Source organism: the organism of the source record quoted next, unplaced genomic scaffold, assembly GCF_019419815.1.
Source record: "Pyrus x bretschneideri cultivar Hongxiangsu unplaced genomic scaffold, Pyrus_bretschneideri_v1 Contig64, whole genome shotgun sequence".
Taxonomy (NCBI): domain Eukaryota; kingdom Viridiplantae; phylum Streptophyta; class Magnoliopsida; order Rosales; family Rosaceae; genus Pyrus; species Pyrus x bretschneideri.
The window spans coordinates 1,897,290-1,920,724 of record NW_025999803.1 but is presented as its reverse complement, the minus strand read 5'-3'; the positions used below and the strand labels follow the sequence as shown (position 1 = coordinate 1,920,724).

Here is a 23,435-nt window from a genome sequence, read left to right as displayed (position 1 = left end):
CGTTTTTTTATATCGTTATTTAGCCTGTCACGAGGTGCAATGTGAGGAACGCACTCTGCATCAGTTGACTAACTTAACCAACTCTAACTGTGAACTTTAAAAACAAGAGAATATCGGGATGAGTTTTCCAGTTCTTTCCAGTGCTAGTATTCTACAGATAGTAGCACTGAAATTCCCACTTAAAAACTCTTAAAACGATACATCCACCCACATTCAAACACAAGCCCTAAGAAAAGGAGAGACAGAATCAGGACGACTCTTTATTTCTAGTGGAACATCTGTTACAATCCTCAGAGAGATTGTTTACTATTAGACCGAGGGATAAGTATTTCGACTCATTCACATTCAGATCATGAATGTTTTGAATCCATGTTATACACCTGTAGTTCATCCCCCTCAGCTCTGTCGTCAACCGCTTCCCTCTGCCGTTCGTGTTAGTGTTTTCAGAGCTGATTAGCTTGAATTCTAGTTGGATTTAATTCTAGAAATCACTGAGATTGTGATCTTAGAGTTGCAGAGAATGAAGGAGGAAGAAGAAGGAAACCAAAATCGAATACGACTCTCAAAGAATCTTCATCGGATTCTATCTCTCAATTCTGTTGCAAAGCTTCACACCTCAGGGGCAAGCAAACCCTGGTGAATTGTTCTCAGACTTGTAGTAAACCACGTGGATTATGTTTGATTACAGTGCTTCCCTTATGTAATGGTACCTTCTGGCAATGTGCTTTGATCTTTGATGAAACACAGGGTTCCTTGTCATTGCTATTGAAGAGGTGTTGTCACACTAAATTGGACTAGCCTCGGTTTGTTCCTCTCAAAAATCCTGCAATACATATCTGAGCCACACAGCTTGTGTTGTTGCTTCAATTGCACTCGTATACTCAGCTTCAGCCTTCAGGTGTTGAAAGTGCTACACTATGTTGCGTCTCAGAGGCCCATGAAAATATGCCACCACCAAATGAAAAAGTATAGCCTAAAGTGTTTTCATATCAGATTCATCCCCACTCCAGTCACTACCACAATATCCAATTAGTAATTTAGTAGCACCTTTGCCTATACACAGTTTCATCAGAGCAACTCCACCGTGGTGGATTGCTCGGGGGACAACCCAGAGAAAAGGGCCCAAGGCCCTGTGGATCGGCTCCAGCGTGAAGGAGCCCGAGTGGAGGTGGAGGCTCGAGTTCCGGGCTTGTGAAGAATTGCCAGCCCGAGTGGATGTGACGCCAGGGCTGACGTCAACCTGGCGTCAAGCCTTCTTTTATTTTTTTCTGTTAGGCACGTGCACCCCACTCGCGCGTCGGGGTGCGTCGCCGACACATCAGCCCACTTTTTCAGATTCAAATGTTACCGTTGGGAAGCCATGTGGCTTCCCACGGTTCGTTCGATCTCAACGGCTATTTAACTTGGACCATTAGATCTCAACAGTAAAAAAAAATAAAAAAAGTCTTATTTAATATCCACCGTTCGATCTGAGATTAACGGTCGATATTAATATACTTTATAAATAAATAAATAAAAGAAAAAATAGTTTTAAAATTAAGAAAAGTTACCGTTGCGACACGTGGCACAATCTGGAGTGTTGGAATTCAAATTTTTTTATATCCAACGGCAGAGATTAATTAGTTGAATAAAAAATTAAAAAAAATTGTAAAAAATGTAAAAAAAATTCTAAAATTTATAAAGAATTGTAAAAAATTGTTTTTACTTTTCTATAAATACATTCTCATTATCATCTACCTTACACCACAATTTCATATTTTCTCAACTACTTTCAATCACATTCCTATCTTTATCTCAAAGTTTCAATCCAATTTTTTTCAACAAAATGACTACTGATACATGTACGAATTGGTCGCTTCTTGAGAAAATTGGTGTGAGATTTGTGAGGATGGATAATGGATTATATAGAGGATTCAGAAAGGATTAGGTTGTAGATAATGCCACGTGCCATGCCGTTATTCGTTAAAAATTTATGGAAATTTATCCTCAAAGATTGTAAAAGATTATGACACGTGACGCGACGTGATTGGTTAATAATCTTATTAGAAATCCATCACCAATAATTGTATTTTTCGGATAATGACACGTGGCGCAACGAGTACGATTAAAAATCTTATCGGAAATCCATCCCCAATAATTGTCTTTTCGGATTTTATGACAAGTGGCGCAACGAGAACGATTAAAAATCTTATCCGAAATTACAAATAAAATTATTTTGTATTATTTAATAATTTTTTCTATAATGACATGTGGCGCAACGAGAACGATTAAAAATTTTATCCAAAATTACAATTAAAATTATTTTGTATTATTTTATAAATAAATAAAATACTAATTTTTTATTGCCTATTGTTAGGGCTATTGGGGTAACGGTGGAGATGCAAAAGGCGATTACTGTTCATTAGAGCAGTTACTGTTCACTGGATGGATGTATTGCCTAGGAGAAGGTTTCACACGATGGAGTTGCTCTCAGAAGGATCACTTCCATCCTCGTTTTTTCAATTTTAAGGTGTGCTTATAGGCTTGCAACAAAGACAATGCATATTTCTTCTGCTTTATAAAAATTCCATGCTCACATTGGAGTATTCCCATTCCAAGGAAATGATACAACCCCAAGTTTGTCATCTCACATGAAAAACTAAATGAGTATTTCTATAAATGATATAGAGAACGAACAGTTCTGATTGTAACATTTGTACGGTAAAATATTGTCACTTCTTAATTCCTCTTTACATCTCAACTAGTGTTGGGTCATCGTTTTGCTCTTTCAACTAGCGAGAACCACTTGTGTTTGAAGAGAGTTGTATTGTGAGATAACAGGTAACTTTCATGATAAGAAAGCAAAAATTGGATAGTTTTGAGACAACAGTTCACGTTAATTGGCTCTGTATCATACATATCTTCCCATGTTAGCTGGAAGGTACAAAAGAGAATACCAGATTCCCTACTTGGTAACACTACCTTGATGATGTCTATACAAAAGATGGTCAATCTATCGATGTGCCCGGGACTCCACAGAAACACCCAAGACCATAACACAAAACGCAAGTGGGACTCTACAGAAGCATCGAAGATCATACCACAAAACGCTTCTTCACCACGTAGCTTGGCACAGTTCTGGTTCTGAACAATAAACCTTGATATATACCAAAATAAGAACCAGAGGAATTGAAGTCTTCTCATCACCAAGGAGCTTTAGCCACTTCTTGGAACATATGCTCAAGCTTCTCCAAACTCGTGTTTAGACTCTCAATCTCAGAGTCAAGCATATTTATAGCATCTTTTACTACCAAAAGTTTTGCCTCCAAGCTCCTCATCTCTTCTTCTGCCCGGTCCCTTTCAAGTCTAGCCTCTTTAAATCTTTTCGATCTTGAAGCAAGACTTACAAGCTGGTTCAGACGGGCATGCAGGAACCCGACATTCATGCCTAAACCCTCAAAGGCTTTCAAAGTCTTATACCAAGTGGTAAAATTGCCTTCCAATGTAGTAACACTGCAGGACCTGATGGCATCTGCAATGTTGATTGTCTCAGAAATTGCTCCAGAAATCAGTTTGCAGTTTAGACCCTCGAGAAGAAGTTCATGGAGGAACGAGTTTTGACTGCAGCAGAGATCATAGTACTTGGTCAGAAGGTGTTTTGAAAACTCAGAATTTATGTTTAAACCATTGACAAGAACATTGAAGTTCTCCATGCTTTTCACTTCTTTGAAAGCAACGTGAGACTCTGAAAGCTGAAGTCCATCCAGAACTTCAAAACCACGATCTTCACTATCATTTCCAGAATGCTCTGATATCAAACCAAACTTTGAAGCAAAGGCTATTGCGGTATCCTTTGGAATAGTTTCCAATTTCTCCCTCTCTTCCCTTTCACATGCTATAACATCTCCTGCTTAATTAAATTATAGTTATGATAAGTGAGGCCAAAGAAGTAATAGTTATGATTTTCAAGCCTGTTAGCAAAATAACTAGATGAATTTCGAAACAGCTTACCAGTATCCGCCAGTTTAATAGAAGCATCTAATTTCAAAGGGTCAATATTGCAATCCATGCCGTCTAAATCATTTGATCTAATAATATACACCTACAGGAAGTAGGCAACAAAAGGATTTAGTGGTTAGTACGAGTTTCAGAAGTAGAATCTCAAAGCAGTCAAATATCTACATACTATGCTTGGCAGCCCACATTCAAGAAGCATTATGAATTCGTCTCTCAGAAGAATCAATCTATATCCTTTCCTTAAAACCTCCGTTCAAGTGAAACCCCGCTTACTGTTAAGAAATTTTAATGACAAGCTCAAAATTCTACAAGGAACTGCATTATTCCTAGCCTATTTCATTGAATTGCAGACCGAATATTCTCATCAATTTCACAATCATAACGGCCTCCCTACCATCTATCTTCTCTATATGCTTTACAGTGAGAACATCTTTGGCTTGCAAGATTTGGTTTCCAGAGTAATGACCAATTTTTTAGCACAGTATTTTTTATAACAAATTCGTCAAGTTTTAACTGAAGTAATCTAATGTAAATACTCAATCAAACAAGAAAAGATATCCAGATTCTACACAAGCATTCCAAGAAGGTACAAGTTACTACCTTAAATTTGGACGGGGTGACCAGATGGAAAATCACGGCATCTCCCTCCCGTAGCTTGCGGGCAATTGAAAAACCTCTCCATCCACCACTCAGTCCCACCTTCTCCGCAAGATATTTAGTACCAAATTTATCCCCATTTTCATCTTCCAAAACAATCGTCTTATCTTGTTTTGGCATATGATCAAAGCAGAATTTCTTGGAAAGACCCTGCCAAACCAAAACCAAAGCGAGTGCATATAAATAAGTACATCATCCTAACAATACAGGCCTTGATAAGTTGGTATAACTGCACAAAGTGTGAAGAGAATGAGTGAGAGCTTAAGGTTTACAAGCCAGAAACATCCAGCAACGTGAGAAGGCAGCATGACTTTGAGCAGGATAGGGAACTTAGGATCGAGGGTTGCTTCAACCTCCTTTGCTCTTTCATATACGCTTTTTGCTACGGTAACTCTCTTTCGCTTACGGCTAATGGTAAAAGATTGAGAATCAAGTGTTACTTCACAGTCAATCAAAAAAAAAAACAATTTCGGCAAATAAAAAGCAGATTAAAAATGTAAATTAAATATATACTGACTGACTGACCTTTCAGGCATATTTGGATTAGCATTACTGCAACTGACTACCCGTATCTGAAAATTTTATTTCGTGTTAGAATATGTGAAGAAATTAAGAAACTAAATTTCTCGCTAGTTCAAGTGCATACAACCAAGATGTGCAGAATATAAACAAGAGCCCCAGCCCAACTTGGAAAAATATTTGTTTTTAAAATTCCAGCCAATTCGAAGGTGTGCGCGGAAATTATTTCCCAAACTAGTTTTTTTTTGTAATTTTTTTCATTTAAATCATTGAACATATTTCATTTCTTTGTAAAGAGGCTCATGTTTATGAAATTGACCAAAAACATTTCAAAAAGCTTATTGCTTGAAATGGTTAATCTTAATCAGACTACATGCAATTCAAAATAGGAAGAACAAAAACCCAATACAAATATGTATGAATAAATAAATAAATAAAAATAAATAAATAAATAAATATATATATATATATATATATATATATATAATATAAGGTTTTCTCACAATGCTTTCACCAGACTCTGCAAAATCATTAGTAAACAAAACACTCAAATTTTATTCACTTTCCAAGGAAAACCCATTAACATATTACATGTCACAGAGAGAGAGAGAGAGAGAGAGAGAGAGAGAGAGAGAGAGGACCTTAGGTGGTGGTGGGCAAGAAGAGCTCTGCTTCTGCTTCTGGTCTTGAAGAACAGCCATGGCCATGGATACACACACACACACACTCTCTCTCTCTCTCTCTCTCTAACTTTATGGTTATGGAGGTAAAGAGTGAATAATGGAAAAGATGAAAAGACCGTTCCATGTACTTTTGTCAGTCACTCGAGCTAGAGGCTGCCTAATGGAATTCAAACATAATAGGGGCATTTTGGGAACCATACAGGTAACAACAATAATTTTCTAGCCATTTTCAAGGAAACATAATGCTATTCCACTTCCCCAAAAAATTATAAAATACTACTACAATTCCCTCCCAAACATATTTAAAGGATGAGCATGGGTGTGTAATGTTCAAACGTTTGCAGTAGGAAATAGAAACTGTAACTCTTTGACAGTCAAGTTTTAGAGAAATTCTTCCGTCCGGAACTCCAGTTAGTGGTGGGCCATGGAGGTGGTGTGATAGGACATGAGTGGGGACATTACATAGCGTAATAGTGAGTCTTAATGCAAGGGGTGAGTATGGGGGCTTTATTGTGTCTCGGCCGCATAGACACGTGACCTAGATGCCGAACTCCAAAATTTCTTCAAGTCTTGGGTAAGTTTTCACAGCCTCTGTTGTCTTGCGACCTACTGTGAATGGGGGTAATATTATATCATGGTAATCAAGTTACGATCACGTTGAAAAATTCACTAATGTGAATAATGGATCTATGCAATGTATCTTAAGGAATTTCTTGTTTGGAAATATTCTTGGTCAGATTTTTGGTTCTTTATAGCAACAATACGGCTGAATATTGAAATTTATAATCGAACGGAGGAGGATATAACTGATGCCTCCAGACCGGGTTCTATATCATACATTCCAATGCTGGAAATTGCCAAAGAGAAAATCAGAAGGTAAAACATTCCTCCCGACTAGCTACTGATGCCTCCAAAGCACACAATTCTGTAGAGAAATTACCCAAAATCTCTGCAGCACTGGCATAAAACAACCATCTATATAAAAACCCAAAATGCTGAGTGATAACGGCACAAGATGCGCATTTCTTCCTCACCTAGCTTTGGCATCATATCTTTTAAGTTATATCCAAAAAGAGTAACCAGATTCTTTCAAGTTTTCTCATCACCAAGGGGCTTTAGCCATTTCTTGGAACAGAATTTCCCGCTCCTCTAAACTCGTGTTCGGAGTCTCAATCTCAGAGTCAAGACTATTCATGACCTCTTTCACTTGCAAAACATTTGCCTCAAGTCTTTTTGATTTTGAAGCAAGACTTGTAAGCTGGTCCAGGCGGGCACGCAGGAAATGGACATTCATGCCTAAATCACCAAAGGCTTTCAGAGTGTTATCCCAAGTCGAAAGATAATCTTCCGGGGTAGTGATCTTGCAGGCCCTGATGGCATCTGCAATGTTGACTGTCTCAGAAATTACTCCGGCAATCAGTTTGCAGTTCAGACCCTCGAGAAGTTGTTCATGAAGGAAGGAGTTCTGACTGCAGCAAAGCTCATAATACTTGGTCAGGACGTATTTCGAAAATTCAGAGTTTATGATTAAACCATTGACCTGAACGTTAAAGTTGTCCAAACAGTGCACTTCTTTAAAAGTGACAACAGACTCTGAAAGTCTAAGACCATCCAGAAATTCGGAACCAACATCTTCGCCGTCATTTCCAGACTGATCTGATGTTGGACCAGAGTCCGTATAATAGACTATTGCATTCTCCTGCGGATTAGGTTCCAAATTCTCACGTTCTTCCTTTCCACATGCAGTAAAGCCTCCTGCGTGATTTAAATCACATGTACGGATCAGAAAAGGTAAGAGTTGTTTATGATTGCGACGCCACTTGCCACACATAACTTGATGAGTTTTGAAACAACTTACCGGTATCCATCTGTCTGATGGGAGGATCTACCCTCATAAGAGGAAGACTCCAGTTCACTTCATTTGACCTAATGATATATACCTGCAACAAGTAGGTAGCAAAAGAATGGAGTGTCTCGTACGCATTCAGAAGTAGTTCTCTTTTCCAAATTTGTCAAAACAATAAAATGTTATAGATCTTATCCTTTTTTTCTCAAAATTTCCATTCAGGGGAAACCCATCTAAATTTAAGAAAACAAAATTTGGCAAACTCAAAAAAATGTACACTTACTAACTTATTCTGCCCTTTTTCTTTAAACCACAGGATAAACATTTTCATCATCTTCACAACCATAGTGGCATCCCCGAGATTCAGGTTGCAAGGCTATGATCAATTTAAGGATTTCTCTTTTCCAAGTTTGTCAAGTTCAACTATATGTTACATAATGGAACTTGGAACAAAGGATCAGCACATAAATTTCAAGAAGGGTCCATCAGTTACCTTAAATTTGAAAGGAGTGACTAGATGGAAAATCACAACATCTCCCTTCATTATCTTGTGAGTAATTGAAAACCCTCTCCATCCACCACTCAGTCCACCCTTCTCCACAAGATACTTCGTTCCAAATTCCTTCCCATTTTCATCTTCCAAAACAATCATTGAATCTTGTTTTGGCATATATTCACTGCAAAATTTCTTAGCAAGATTCTGCCAAACCAAAGTCAGTTCAAATAAGTATATCATCCTAATTAGTCAATGTATTCAGATAACTGCACAAATTGTTGACAAGAGTGAGTGAGGCTTACAAGGTAGAATCCTCCAGACACTTCTGATGGCATCATAACTTTGAGCAGTGAAGGAAACTTATGATCTAGGCTTGCTTCGATCTTCTTTGCTCTTTCCAAAACAGAAGACTGAGCTTGGGAACTATTGTATAAGCTTTCTACTGTAACTCTTACAGGGGCCTTTCGTTTACGACTATTGGGAAAAAAATTGAGGATCCAGTGTTACTTTATAACCATTACAAATAATATCAATAAGTAAAAGCAGATTAAAAAGTTAACTAAAAATTCACTGACCATTTAAACATCATGGGATTAGCATTAGCATTCAACACCTGTATTCAAGAACTCGCAAGATATTTCAGTTAGTTCAGTGTATACTGACAAGAAATGGAAATTCCATATTTGTAACTACAAGAATGTGATGCTCAGAATCTCGCTAAGGAGCGCTACAGCCTACAGGCCTAAAAACGACACTAATTTTTCGTTGCTTGCATGATTGATTCAATGCGTAGCTACAGATCAATTTTTTTTTTCTACCTAATTTGGCATGACTTTCACGATTCCTAGCATGCCCTTACAACATACAAAACATGAACAGAATATTTTACTTCATTACCGTCTGATAGCCATCTGAGATGAAGGAGATTCTATCAAAATCCCCATTTCAAAAAGCTTATAGCTTCAAAATATTAACATTTTCAATAAAATTGCAGAGTTAACAGTAATCATCAAACCATGTAGCATTCGAAACCGGAAATAACAAAACCCCAATACAGAATCGGTGGAAATGATTAACATGTTATTGTTTCTCACATTGCTTGTAGTCGTGGGTTGAAAGCATGGAGGTTTTTGTCCAAGCTGCTTTTCGGTTTTCATACCCTGCAATCAAACAAACGGTCAAATACTCAGATTACAACCAAAACCCAAATCATATCTGAGAGAAACAAATAGAGACAGTGGACCTTATGCGGCGGAGGCTGTAGCAGTGGGTAAGAGGAGCTCTGTTTCTGGTCTTGAAGAATAACCATTGCTTCCTCCATGGGCTCTCTTTCTCTCTCTCTCTCTCTCTACTATTGGCGTAGATGTTGAAAGACAGATGTGTACAGAGAAAGGGGAAAAAAAAAGGACCGTTTAATTTCAAAACAATCTTGCTTCAAAATATGGAGCCAATTTTAAAATATAATAGGAAATGTTTGGGAGACATATCCGTACTGCATATTTTGACTTACCAAAAAGGAAATAACCATTCAACCTTTTTAATTTTTTTTTTTTTATACAAGCGATTTTGAGTGGAGGATTAAAAATTAGGAAAATTAATGAAAGGGGTTTGAAAATTTTGAGTTTTAACGACAATGACAAAATAAATGGTAAAATGAATAGTACTTTTTAGTGTAAAAATGTGGTTTTTCGTTAAAGTGAACAGTACCAGGAAACTTTTCGTTAAAGTTCCCTTAAAAATCACGTCGGTGTTTTAAACCAATCACGTGATGGCAAGATGCAGTTGTCCTGACGGGATTTCAAATTTTATTATGTTTTTTTTTTTTTTAATTTACATGCAAGTAGAACGCTGAAGCGAGATGTTTTAAATCAATCTTGTAATTCTGCGTGGGAAAATAGTTTATTTGAAACAGAACAGAGTACGTGTTCTTGCTTGCAATGCAATTTGTGTTCATAACATAAGGTACACCAACTGAATTACATAATTAGATATCTTAACTAGGGAAGGTTTTGTCAATATCCAAAATATAGGATTTACACCATTTTTAGAGAAATTGCCAAATCTTGCTTGCAATGCAATTTGTATTCAAGTATCTGACATGCTATACATTTCATGCTCCAAAGTTTAACACGTCTAAGTTTACTTCTTATACACATTTTTAAAATATTTAATAGTTATTTTCTCTTACTCGCCTCTAAGATAAAGACAAAGAAATAGAAGAGTTAACAAATATTGAAAAATTGAAAGAATGTGTGGGAGGAAAAATAAGAGCATCCAAGAGAGTTCAAGTGTTGCTTTTTGCTAAATTTGACGTGCTACGTAAGATTTATTTGCTCCAAGAGAGTTACATTTGTGGAAGGTGTGTGAAACCCTTTTCCTATCTACATTGCTTATATGTAAAAGGGAATAAAAATGGTTCAATATATTTTTTTTATTGAATAAGATGTTGTATTAAATACAATAAGATAGTACATAGGATAACAGAAAATATATCAAAAAATCATATGCTACAACTCAAATCAACAAATCAAAGTGGAGGAAATCAAGCGGTTGTCAAATGCAAGCTAAGGCTCGTCTGATAACTTTTTCATTTGGTTTTTATTTTTTTGTGCTTTAAATACTGAGAAAGTACACACTAAAATTTATAAGACATGTATATTGAATGACAGACATAATGAAAATTGAAAACCAAAATTTAGGACAAGTTTTAACTCTCTCATAAACCCATCCCTCTTCTCATTAGCGTAGATAATATCGATTATTCAAAAAAAAAAAAAAAAACTCTCTCATATATTTGCTCTATCTCAACAATAAAAATTGAATATCAACACTCACAAAAAGGTTTTTGAACGGACCCTTAATTATTAAGTATTTCAGATTATTTAACTTACGAATACACGATATTTACACTAAGAGGGACGGGAAATGAACCACCAAAGTGCGCTTTTGGATGAGAACTCAGGAGGAGACACTCGACGAACCGAGCAGCAATAGTAGATGGTTGAAGATCCACGATGAAGAGTGATATTTGGAAAGGAACAAGGCATAGAAAGCAAGTTTGAGACAAACTCAAGGAAAATTGAGACCAAGCTCAGGGCAACCTAAGACACAAAATGCTCAGAACGAAAAATAACCGAATTCTAAGTGCATAAAAAGAAAATTCAAATCACCAACCATGGTGGTTTGGAGAAATAGGGAGAAATGGAGGGATATGGAGGAACAAATGGGAAGAGGGAGAAGGACGGGGAGGGGTGGGCACTAGGCTACCGCCAACCCCAAGCCGGAGCTAGGGGTCGATGGCATGGAGGCTTTTAGAAATTTGGGATTTTTTTAGAGAGGGCACGGTTTTTCCATTTGGTTTTTATTTTTATTTTTTTTCATTTTTTGTGCTTTAGATAGTGAGAAAGTACACACAAAATTTATAGGACATGTACATTGAATGATAGTCATAATGAAAATTGAAAACCAAAATAGAGGATAAGTTTAAGGGCTGGTTTGGGACTGTGGTGTTTTTTTTTAAAAAAAAGTAGCTTATTAAAAATTTGGAACATCAAATGTGTTTGGTAAAACAAAAAAATGTCTTTTTTTTTTTTTTAAACTGATGCCAATAGCAGCAGAAAAACATAGAAAAACAGAAGCATGGTCTATCATGCTTCTAAACAAAGTGTTTCTTTTTTCAAAGCATAGTAGTCAGTGCCCGTTTAATGAAATTTTCAAATGGCAAGATTATTCTCTTTGACAATTATTATATCACATTAAATACCATATATATTTTTAGTTATTTAACATATTCACAACAATTTACATAAAAGTTTACCAAACGCTCAGACACTTTATTTTTTATTAAAATCACTTTTACAAAAAAAAAAAAAAAAAAAAAAAAGTTTACCAAACACTCAATAACTTTATTTTACTGTTTATTCTTACATAACAGCAAAATCAATTTTTCTAAAAGCACAGCAATATCAAACTAAGAGGATGGGTAAATAAATGGTTAAGTGAAAACCAACACTCAAAACGAAAGGGTTATTAAACGGACCCTTAATTATTAAGTATTTAAGATTATTTAACTTGCAAATACATGATATTTATACTAAGAAGGAGGAGAAATAAATTGGTTGCAAATTCGCTATTTTCGAGATTTGAACATAAGACATACTATTTACAAGTGAAGAAAAATAACACTAGACTATAATACTAAGTAGTTATCAAACAAGGCTTTCCATAGTGGTTTATTTGAGTTTGATGTTTATATATATAAGAAATAAATACCATGAGGGGTGGATTTGCCAAATAACCATACCAACCGAATTACCAACTATACCATACCAAAGTTGTGCCAAAAATTTTGTACCATTGGTAATAGTACAGTATTTTGCCGTACCACACATTTTCGGTACGATAATGGTATTCAAAATCATTACCAATAGTATATTGTACTGTACCACTACTATTATATTATATCATTTATTTATTCATTTTTATATATATATATATATAATTAGGTATTATTATCATTATATATGCACTTTACATATTTTTCCTAGTCATTGATCCAAAACCATCCTCTCACCCTCTAACCTCTACTTTCCCAATAAAAAAAACCCAAGTCTTCTTGCCGTTGCGACTTCATCTTTTCAGTCATCTTGCCATAGACTTCATCTCCATGGCTTCCGTTCCGGCCACTCTCTCTCTCTCTCCGCAGTGCATCTCACCTTCTCCTTCATCAAATTGGGTTGTCTTTCTACTTGGCTTTGTCTATCAAGTTAATTTTTATACAATTTTAAAGAATGTAGAGATGGAATCTAGGAATCTTTGTACTAGTTTTTTTAGGGATGCTGGGTTCTTTCAGCAATTTTCCCATCAATTTACTTCTTTTTCTTAAATGAATCTCTATGAAATTCTCGTAATTAAATTAAAATTTTTTAGAAACCCAAAGAGAGTGACCAAAACATGTTTGGACCTTGAATTGGGTTGGAAAAAAAATCAAATTTTGGCCCAAAAGAGTGGCCCAAAACAGAGTAATAATTACCATTACCATACTATGCCAACCAAACTATTTGGCAAAGTAATAATATTAGATTTTGCCATATAAAAAATTTGGTATGATAATTGATACATGAGTTTTGGTACGGTAATCGTACCAATACCACTCCTAAATACCATGAGTGTTTAACAGGGATTACACTCCTTTTTTATTTTTTTAATATTTTTACATTTTTTTTTCTCGAACAATCGATATTAGAATTACAGTCTAAAAGTCTCCCTATTTAATAGAACTACTCTCTTAAAATCTTTATAAATATCCTAAACTGGATATTTATCTGGAACTCTCTCTGATCATATCCTTAATCTCATATTTCTTTACGATCATCACATATATGTGTAACATAGGCTCATCTCTCTCACATACGATGTTGTCTAAGCATCTCTCCTACACGCCTAAGCCAACACATATTCATCAATGATTTATTCCGATATAGCACACGTCATACGTATTCTTTTCTTAGAATTACACCAGTGATTTGATTCTTTTTTTCGAAGATAGGTAGACAATCAGATCATGGATTCAATCACACCCCCAATCAACTTCATTCTCCTCCAAGTTCATGGGCAATTCCGACTAAATATCGCCTCCATCAAAGGATTGCGTGAATTTGGTTACAACAATTGTGAAAAATTGAAAATAACTTTAAACACAACTTATTTAAAACACATAACAAAATTAATGTGAGGTGACAAATTAATAAGGTAAAACTGAAAGTGTCCAAATTCTCACTTTAGGTACAAGATGAGAATGAAAAAGAAAAACTTGATGTGTGAAAATTTAAAAATCATAAAATTTTAAGGTAATAAACTGAGAATACTTTTGAATAAATGTTGTCGTGTTGAAAAATTAAGATTTAAACCCGTGGTAATCTAAAACCCTTGCTCTGTCTTGACTCTTGAGCTGCGTTGAGTTGGCAACTGTTGTCCTCCACCCCGAATTGCAAATCTTAAAAGAATTTGGTTTTATTGGTGCATATCATCTCCCCGGACCCCACCCGAAGACGATTTCGTCCTCCCTCCCCGATCGAACCTACTCCGTCCCTTCTCGCAGTGATCTGCTTTTCTCCTTGATTTATTGTCAACAGTTTGGCAATTAGAATTTCAACTTTTGTAAGCTAAAGTGATCCAGTACGTACATTTTCTTCCTTTTTTTCTTCTCAGATTTGATAATTAATTCTTGTTTATATTATATTGTTTCATAATTAATCATCATGCTATTGCTACTGTTAAAAACCAATTAAACCCATCAATTCAAATCTCAATGTTGGGAGGGAGGGCATTAGGAAAAAGTCAAGCTTGTCCATACCCTACTGGTACAGGGAACCCAAAAAAAAAAAAAAAAAAAAAAAAAAAAGGAATCCAAGCCCTCCTCGGAGGGAAATAGGAAAACAAAGACTTAATAAACACAGATAGATAGCATGGCACATACCTGGGAGCCTGGGACTGGGAGGGAACTAGTTAAAGTTCTAGCCTTTATTTTCAGTTTGCTTTTTGCTCCATTTCTAAATTTAATTTTACTTTTTCCAACAAAGGCAAGGCAATGGAGTGGTGGTGGAGAAAAACTTGTGTGGAGCTTGACATGCCACTAGATGATGTTGAGTGGCACTACACGGCACTCATAAATTGTCATGTGTTAAACTTAAATATGATTTCTTATTTTTAGTTTTATATGAAAATAAAATTAAAAACTTAAATCATTATTTCTTAAAAAACTAAAATGGTAAAAAAAAATTCACAATCCCAGTTAAATCTACCTCCATCTGCGAACTCGCCTCTTTTCTCTCGTCAGCACCGGTGATCTGCAACGCCGTCAATTCTTCCTTGCTCTTCAGGCTCTCCCTTCTCTCAACTCCTCTAATGATTACTAAATCATTCAATTTTACATCTATAGTATATTAATATTTGAAAATTGGAAACGACAAACTACTGGTGAATGAAGTTGGCTTTGAGAATTAGGTTCTTCTCCAGAATTTATATTCCCTTCCTTAATAATAATTTGATAATACATTGAAATAATGAGAGTTTTTTTTTTTTTTTTTTATTGAATTGAAATAATGAGGTTAGTCAGAAACCTAATTGTTACAGCCCGTCTCGGACTTTTTGTACCGTAGGGGTGAAATGATGGTTTTGCCCCTAGTATGTTTGTTTCGTTGTGTGGTCATTTTTGGGCTTTGGTTGGTGGATTTTGGACCACACACACACCACCCTCATTTCCCTTCTCTCTCTGCCATGTCCCGAGTCCCTCTCGCTCTCCCTTTCCTATCCTTTTCAGACGGACACCACCCAAAACCCTTGAAAACTTCACAGATCGAGGAAACAAATTACACAGTTGTGCTCTTGAGGTCCTTAGGAGTTCAACCATACCCATTTCAGGCAAAGATACCTTCGTTTTCACGTCGTACTCGGGATCACCGATTTTGGTCACTGTTCATGCACACGTTAATTCTTGTGTTTTTGGGAATTTCAAGCTTGTAGGAAGCTTGGTGAGGTCCTTAGGAGGCTCGGGGTGGTTCGTTTGAAGGTTTTGGACATTGGGATCGTGAGTTGCAGGTTTGGCCGGAGTTCGTGGTGTTTTCCCAGCGAGATTCCTTAGGTTTTAGTGCTTGAAAGTGGTATGGATTTGTACCTCTTGTTGTAAGCTTCATTTTGGTATCAATTTTGTGAAATTTGGTTGAAAAACGAGTGAGATACGAAGTTTTGAATTTTTACCGGTTTTCCGACGCCAGTGACGGTGCCAGAGTTTGGCCGGAGAAGATGATGGAATATTCCATCAGTTTGGACAAAATATTCCTAACGGCGTTAACGGATTCCATCAAAGTTAACGGAATATTCCTGACGGCGTTAACTGACGTCGTCAGTGTGCCAGGCACGTGCATGCGCATGGGGGCGCATGCGGCGTCGAAATTTTTTTCTAAAAATATGGGGATGTTCGTGAGGTTGAGTAGATCACGTTGGTGTATTCATACACCCCATTTGAGCATTGTATGAGAAGTTATTTCGTAATGTTGGTTATGTGCTTTAAAATTAATGTAATTATAGTTATTTCGCATATAGGTGAGACCTATCCCAAGGACGAGCGCGGTCACTCGAGACAAAGGGGTTACGACCCTTCTACATACCAGTGAGTGGGCTTTTGGTTTTCCGTATATACCTATATACTTATGTTTTTCCCAAAAAATGAAATGAAATGTTTATTCGTTTATATGCCATGCATTATGTTTGCCGTTGATTATACATTATTAGTTGCATATCTATATGTGTGTTTGGTGTTGCGGACGCACATGTAAGTGTCAGGTAAGTTATGGTTTATATTTATTGCTTAGTGGTGATATGAGATGCATAGAGAGCTCATAACCTGCACCCCCGGTGTTAGTGCTTCTGCCCAGAGTTGGGCAGTCCTTCACGTGATGTTCACCTCCCGTACCACACACTCATCTTGGATCCAAGTTAGGTGCACAGTCCTATCGTACAGACCACTTTAGGTGGTTTCGACTCGTAGGTGACCCGCGATTATTCGCCCAGTCTTCACATGATCGTAGCACTTGAGCGTACTTATTATACACCCAGTCCTGTCGTACAGACCACTTTTGGTGGTTCCGACTCGTGTGCAGGTATAGTTAGTGAGATGGAGATTTGAGCTCTAAATTCAACCGTACATGTCATGTTAGGTGACTCTGGCTGACAGATTACATGGCATTGTTTTGGCGTTACCTGAGTACTTGCATTTTATTTCGAGACATTTGGCATGACATATTTCTGAGCATGACTTATATATATATATATGTATATATTCTATTTTTCTGGGGAGTATACATGTTTTACGGCGAGGGGTTAGAACTTTGTTTATGAAATGGTTTTTGAAAAGCTTTGTTTTTGCCCACTCACGTTTTCTGTTTTGCGCCCCTCCAGATTCTAGTTCGGCTAGCGCTTTTGGTGGCTCCCCAGAGGATTTTCCCGGCTTATCTGACAGATTATCACCAGTGTAGGACCACCTTTGGGTGTGTTTATTTAGTGTTGTTTCTCCCGAACTGCACTAGGTCTTTCGTGCTCTGAACTTTGTTTCTCACACTTCCGCTTGCACATATATGTTATTTACTTTGTGTATAGCTAGGTTTTTATTTAGTCATACTATTATTATTTATTAGCTTCCGCACTGTGCACATGGTTACATCACTTTTAGTCATACTATTATTATTTATTAGCTTCCGCACTGTGCACATGGTTACATCACTTCTAAGTGACGGCCAGCATGCCCTGATCTCGGTCGGGATGTGTCATAATCCAGCTTTGATGGATTAATAAACCTTTGAACCAGTAATTACACAAAATTTGCACAATTTCCCAGCAGCCATGCAAGGCCGTGAGAGAGAGATAAGCTTGTGATTATTTTTTATGCAAATCATAAGAAAGCTAATGTTTGTTTGCAATGAGTCACATACATAAACACATTCGATTATTCAAAATTTGAATACATTTGTTTCAATTCCATCACTCCTAGAAGAGTTGAAACTGCTTCAGTTTTCCAGGGCAGGTTCTGCAAAAGGAGGTGGTCTTGAAATTGTGGCTGAATTTCCACCGCCCCTTGCAATTCCACCATCGCCCATTCCCGGCAATCCTCTTCACAGTTGCACTTCACCCCGATCTGCATTCTTGTCTTACCTTGTGATTGTGGCGTCCTTGAAGTTCAGACCTTCTAACAATTTACTTCTCTATACATATATATATATATATATATTATTAATTCAATTTTGAATTATGATATAAAATAAAAATAAGAAATTATACTAATGCAACAATATTTAACACATGACAAGTTATGAATGGTGTGGGACTGTCACTCAGCATTGTCCAGTGGCATGTCAAGCCCCACACAAGTTTTGTTCGTGGTGGTGGGGTGACAACTGATTGGTGTATATTTCTCAAGTCTTGATGGTTGACTAGGCGGGTCTTCCTCGAGAGCTTATTTTCTCTTTAGCTAAACGTATGGGTTCCTTAGAGGAGTTCATTGTTTTTGGTGCAGTTTGTAAATCGTGGAGATCCGTTGCGACCAAAGAAAACTACTTTACTAGTGAATTAGGACTGAGACATCAAGTCCCACTCCTTATTCTTCCACAGGAGAAGGGTGCTGCCACCCGCAAGTGTTACAACCTGAAGAAACGTAACACTTGCGAACTAAATCTGTCCGAACTTGAGGACAAGCTTTTCCTCTCTTCTTTGGGATGGCTGCTGACCGTACCTAAAAAAGATTTGAAATTTAGTTTGATACATCCTCTAAATCATGCCCGGATTGAGCTGCCACATCCGGTGCCTAATATGGCACCCAACTTGTTGTCCAGTTTTTCCATAAGGAAGTTTGTCTTATCAACCAGCCCGTCTTCGACCTCAAATTTCATTGTCATGGTTTATCAGTCTCAAACTGTGTCATTTTGCAGACCAGGACACAGTGAACATTGGATAAGAGTATGTCTGCACACACCAGGAATATTAAATGATCTAACTTATTATGAGGGACAACTTTATGCCGTGAACTATTATGGTCATGTTTTTATTTGTGATATTGAAGATCCTAAGCAAGGAGAAGTAAGGATTGTTGCTCTAGAATTTCCAAAGGAATATTTGGGTCCTATGATGCAAATTAAAGTAGCTTATCTGGTGGAATCAGCCGGGGACCTGTTGATGGTTTTGTGTCTTTTCAACCCGAAGACAAAGTTCCATGCAACTACCGGGTGCAGAGTTTTCAAGGTCCCGTAATTCATGGTTGGACTCGGAGGTAAAGAATCTGGGTAATAGATCCCTGTTCTTGTGCAGAAATGCTTCTTCTTTCTCTGTTGAGGCCTCAGACTGTTCTGGATGGAAGCCGAATTGCATTTACTTCATGAATAATGAGCGTGTTTCTCTAAGAGTAGATATGGACATAGGTTTCTTTAATATGGATGATGGACAAATCGAGCAGCCCTTTGATAATTCCTTTAATATCTGTTATAAAGGAAGGAATTATGACATCACATTTGTGGATTGAACCAAGTTTCTAAATAGGACGTGCTAGCTCGCTTCTTGTCCATCATCTTTGATTTATACTCAAGGTGCATATGGATTGTACCAAAGTGTATTCTGTTTTTCCATTTGTTTTTCTTTTCTAAATTTGATCAATGATATTTTTCGACTAGTTGACCTTTTTGTTTCAGTTCATTGTTATTATTCTTTTATCTCTTTCCACATTTTCATATCCCTGGTTGGGGCTTGATTTCGGCTGTTCTAATATGTTTTCTCCTGCCGCAATTGCGGAGATATGTTCAACATTTTGTAGTTTTGGTGGAAATAGTATAGTAATTTGTTGGGTTGCTTCTGTTGTCATACACCCCCAATCTTTTGAAGGCACCCCTCTTTTATTTTTGTTTACTCTTGAATTTCAAACTCTACACCTTTGAAGGCACCCCCAATGTGCAACAGCGCAACCACCCCCGCTCCCATCTGATGGCCACGTCATCACCCACCGCGCCTGGAAATAGAATTGGAGGCCAGTTGTCCCAGGAAAATGTTGTTGTTTCCACTTGTGTTGGCAACCCATCAACCAGCTTTTTATCTTTGGTTTGTCCCTTGGTCAAGCTCTTCTCGGTCAATCTCTCTTATCCTTTGCTTTCTATTGGAAGAATCCTACCTACACACTAGCCGTCCTACAGCCGTCCTACCTTGTCCTACCTACACACTTGTATCATGTATATAAATCCTTGTAATCTTGTAGAGAAACATAATGAGAAAAAGCATTCTCTTCCATATTTTCCACATGGTATCAGAGCCGGAACCTTAACCGGCCTGACTCCATTGTTGTCCTTTCTCTTCTTCTGCACATTCGTTTCGATAATGGCAGAAGATAATCTTTTTGGCTCAGAAGCTGAAAGCTTCACAGCTCCTCGCCCTAGTTTTCCAGAAGCTGAAGTTAACCCAAACCAACGTTTGTGTTCTGTGTTGTTAAATGAGTTTAACTATCTTCCATGGTCCAGATCAATATCTCTTGCCCTTGGAGGAAGGTCCAAACTTGGATTCGTCAATGGAAGTATTGAAGCACCTGACGTCGCATCGCCGGAGTATGAAGCATGGTTGTGCAAAGACCAGCTGGTCATGTCGTGGCTCCTCAACTCCATGGATCCTAAGCTGTCTGAAATTTTCAGTTTTTCAGAATCCTCTAGTGCTCTTTGGAAGGCAGTCAAGGACATGTATGGAAATCAAAACAATGCTGCTCGAGTGTTCCAACTTAAGAGGAATCTCGCAAGTCTTCAACAAGGTGATAAATCCTTTGTTCATCATCTCGATTGCATGAAAAACATGTGGAACGAACTAGATATGTATCGACCACACACTATCGATGCTACCGTACTATTAAAAAGGTCTGAGGAAGATAAAATCTTTCATTTGCTTGCAAGTTTGGGTTCTGAATATGAAGATCTTAGAAGCCATATTCTAATGAATCCCGAACTTCCATCATTTGCAAGTGTTTACACTACTATCCAGCGAGAAGAAGTACGCAGAAAAGTCATGAATGTTGACGTAAAACCTAGTATGTCTGAGGCTAGAGCTTTTGTGACAAATCACAAGTCATTTGGAGATAAAGTGTACAAGGGAAAAATGCCATATTTGAAGTGTCTACATTGTAATAATGTTGGACATCTAATAGATCGATGCTGGATATTGCACCCTGAGTTGAAGCCAAGGTTTGAGAACAAGCCTTTAAGAGATCATAAGGGCTCACACGCTAGACCACATACAAACAAGTACCATTCTGCTGCTGCTACATCCATCGGTGGGTCGATGAACTTTACAGCCAATCCGGCTGACTTGTTGAATGAGTTCTCAACCTACCTTCAAACCAGAAAAGGAAGCACAGGTGAAATGTCGACTGGGGAAAGTCAAACTGCTCTTCTTGGACAGTTTGCAGGGTTCTTAGCTGAATCAGGTCATGTACCTCAAGGAGACATTCCAGGTATCATGTGTGCTCTTTCAACTGCTCTAAATGTTAGTCACTCTCATGATTTTTGGGTTATAGACTCAGGTGCCACAGATCACATGACAAATCAATATTCAAAGCTATACGATTTTGAAAGCTACACTAAACCATCACTAGTTTCTGTAGCAAATGGTAGAGGTGTGCCAGTTCTAGGTAGAGGGAAAGTTAAACTGATCTCAGAAATTGTTGAGTCCACAGCGTTATATGTTCCATCTTTTCCTTTTCAATTATTGTCCGTAGGAAGGATTACAAACTCTCTAAACTGTCGTGCAATTTTTTCCCCCCACAATGTTGTTTTTCACGATCTAGCCACCAAGAAGCTGATTGGTGAAGGTCACTACCTAAATGGGCTGTACTATTTTTCAGAGGACCTCAATGTTCCAAAGGGGTTCCAAGTCAGCTCAAACCTAGAACATCGGTTGTGGCATCAATGCCTAGCACATCCCTCAGAATCTGTGTTGTCTACGTTGTTCCCTAGTTTATGCAAATCCTCCCTTGTATGTGAAATTTGTCATTTGTCAAAATCTACTAGACTCCCATTCAATTCTTCCATGTCTAGGACTAGCAAGTTTTTTGAGATGGTGCACTCCGATGTTTGGGGACCTGCACCTCTAAAGTCTTTTGATGGTTATAGGTACTACGTTATCTTTGTTGATGATTTCTCAAGAGCCACTTGGTTGTACCTCCTAAAATTCAAAAGTGAAGTTATGGATGCTTTCAAGGACTTTCATAATCTTGTCATGAACCATTTTTCGTCCCAAATCCACATACTAAGGTCTGATAATGGCACTGAATATACATCCAAAAATATGACTAACTATTTGAGCACCCAAGGAATTATACATCAAACAAGTTGTGTAGGTACTCCTCAGCAAAATGGAATTGCCGAAAGGAAGAATAGGGACCTACTTGAAAAAACCAGGGCGCTAATGTTGCAAATGAATGTGCCTAAGAGGTTTTGGTCTCAAGGAGTTCTTGCAGCCACCTACCTTATCAACAGACTGCCTAGTCGTGTTCTGGATACAAAATCACCATCTGAGGTTATGCAAAACAAAAAAATAAATCTTTCCCATCTGAGAATCTTTGGATGTACCTGTTATGTTCATATTCAATCCCATCACTGAGACAAGCTTGATCCCAAAGCTGTCAAGTGTGTTTTCATGGGATACTCCTCCACCCAAAAAGGGTACAAATGCTACAATCCGTGCTCCAGGAAGATGTTTGTCTCAAGAGATGTACGGTTTGATGAAAACCAACCATTTTTCAACAAATCATCATATCAAAATCGTCAGGGGGAGCACTTCCTAGATCTTTTCCCATTGCCAAATCCAGTCGAACCAAGTGACTGTGTCCATTCGCTACCTCACAACCGGGACTCTCATGCAACCCTTAATGACAACCTGCTTATTGGAGACGACACTGAAGCCTCAGAAGCACAAGTAGTTCCCCATGACCATAACACAACATCTATACAAGAGAGTAGAGCTGTACCTATTGTGATCCCAGCTCAACCCGCCAGGAATCCGACTCGAGATCGACATCCACCATCAAGGCTACAAGACTATGAAACTTACCATGCAAGGTACCCTATTCACAAGTTTGTAAATTACTCCAAAGTCTCTCACTCTCATGCAGCCTTCCTCAGTAAACTGTCCTATGAAAGTGAACCAAGGAACTTTCAAGAAGCCAATCGTCAAGTTGTGTGGAGGCTAGCCATGGAAGAAGAACTCAAAGCCTTGAATGAAAATAAAACCTGGAGTGTAGTTCAACTTCCCAAAGGCAAGAAGGTGGTAGGTAGTCGGTGGGTCTATAAAATCAAGTTTAATTCTGATGGCTCAATTGAACGACACAAGGCAAGATTGGTGGCTCGCGGTTTTACTCAAACTTTTGGAGTGGATTATAAAGAGACATTTGCTCCCGTGGCTAAGATGAGCACAATAAGGGTTTTGTTATCTGTTGCAGTGAACCATGAATGGCCATTGTACCAAATGGATGTAAAAAATGTTTTTTTACATGGAGACCTCGAAGAGGAAGTCTACATGCAACTACCCCCGGGTCATCCACAAGCACAGAATTCAGGTATGGCTTGCAAGCTTCATAAGTCAATCTATGGCTTGAAACAATCTCCTCGTACCTGGTATGCCAAACTGAGCTCGGTACTTGAAAATTTTGGGTTCAAGAGAAGTC

At 37.7% G+C, this 23,435-nt stretch overlaps 2 protein-coding genes and 1 pseudogene across 4 annotated transcripts; 1 reads left to right on the top strand and 2 right to left on the bottom strand.

Annotated features, from left to right (window-relative positions):
- Positions 1-2,806: 2,806 nt before the first annotated feature.
- On the bottom strand, positions 2,807-6,362 carry LOC125472098 (B3 domain-containing protein Os01g0234100-like). Of its 3 annotated transcripts, none has more exons than XM_048573163.1 (6): positions 5,814-6,362; positions 5,179-5,219; positions 4,926-5,061; positions 4,597-4,803; positions 3,991-4,081; positions 2,807-3,889 (listed from the first exon to the last, which is right to left on the bottom strand). In XM_048573163.1, the coding sequence occupies exons 1-6, from the start codon at positions 5,877-5,879 to the stop codon at positions 3,183-3,185; spliced, it is 1,248 nt and encodes a 415-aa protein (XP_048429120.1). In that variant the 5' UTR covers positions 5,880-6,362; the 3' UTR covers positions 2,807-3,182. The 3 variants fall into 3 exon arrangements, with proteins under 3 accessions (XP_048429120.1, XP_048429118.1, XP_048429119.1); XM_048573161.1 differs by having other exon boundaries at positions 5,179-5,225; positions 5,814-6,361; XM_048573162.1 differs by having other exon boundaries at positions 2,807-3,886; positions 5,179-5,225; positions 5,814-6,359.
- Positions 6,363-6,616: 254 nt separating this feature from the next.
- On the bottom strand, positions 6,617-9,594 carry LOC125472126 (B3 domain-containing protein Os01g0234100-like). The gene is made up of 7 exons (XM_048573213.1): positions 9,441-9,594; positions 9,292-9,357; positions 8,773-8,810; positions 8,500-8,671; positions 8,195-8,401; positions 7,714-7,795; positions 6,617-7,610 (listed from the first exon to the last, which is right to left on the bottom strand). Exons 1-7 carry the CDS (start codon positions 9,516-9,518, stop codon positions 6,958-6,960), a joined length of 1,296 nt encoding a protein of 431 aa, XP_048429170.1. The 5' UTR covers positions 9,519-9,594; the 3' UTR covers positions 6,617-6,957.
- An 8,581-nt stretch (positions 9,595-18,175) lies between these two features.
- Positions 18,176-19,682, top strand: LOC125472089 (annotated as a pseudogene).
- Positions 19,683-23,435: the final 3,753 nt, after the last annotated feature.

Coding starts and splice junctions, on each gene's coding strand:
- LOC125472098 (XM_048573161.1), bottom strand. CDS start 5,879: ATGGCCATGGCTGTTCTTCAAGACCAGAAGCAGAAGCAGAGCTCTTCT. Junction 5,226..5,813: donor CTTGCCCACCACCACCTAAG/GTCCTCTCTCTC, acceptor TAAAATTTTCAG/ATACGGGTAGTCAGTTGCAG. Junction 3,890..3,990: donor TATTAAACTGGCGGATACTG/GTAAGCTGTTTC, acceptor AATTTAATTAAG/CAGGAGATGTTATAGCATGT.
- LOC125472126 (XM_048573213.1), bottom strand. CDS start 9,518: ATGGAGGAAGCAATGGTTATTCTTCAAGACCAGAAACAGAGCTCCTCT. Junction 8,672..8,772: donor AATCCCATGATGTTTAAATG/GTCAGTGAATTT, acceptor TTTTCCCAATAG/TCGTAAACGAAAGGCCCCTG. Junction 8,402..8,499: donor TGTCTGGAGGATTCTACCTT/GTAAGCCTCACT, acceptor TTGGTTTGGCAG/AATCTTGCTAAGAAATTTTG.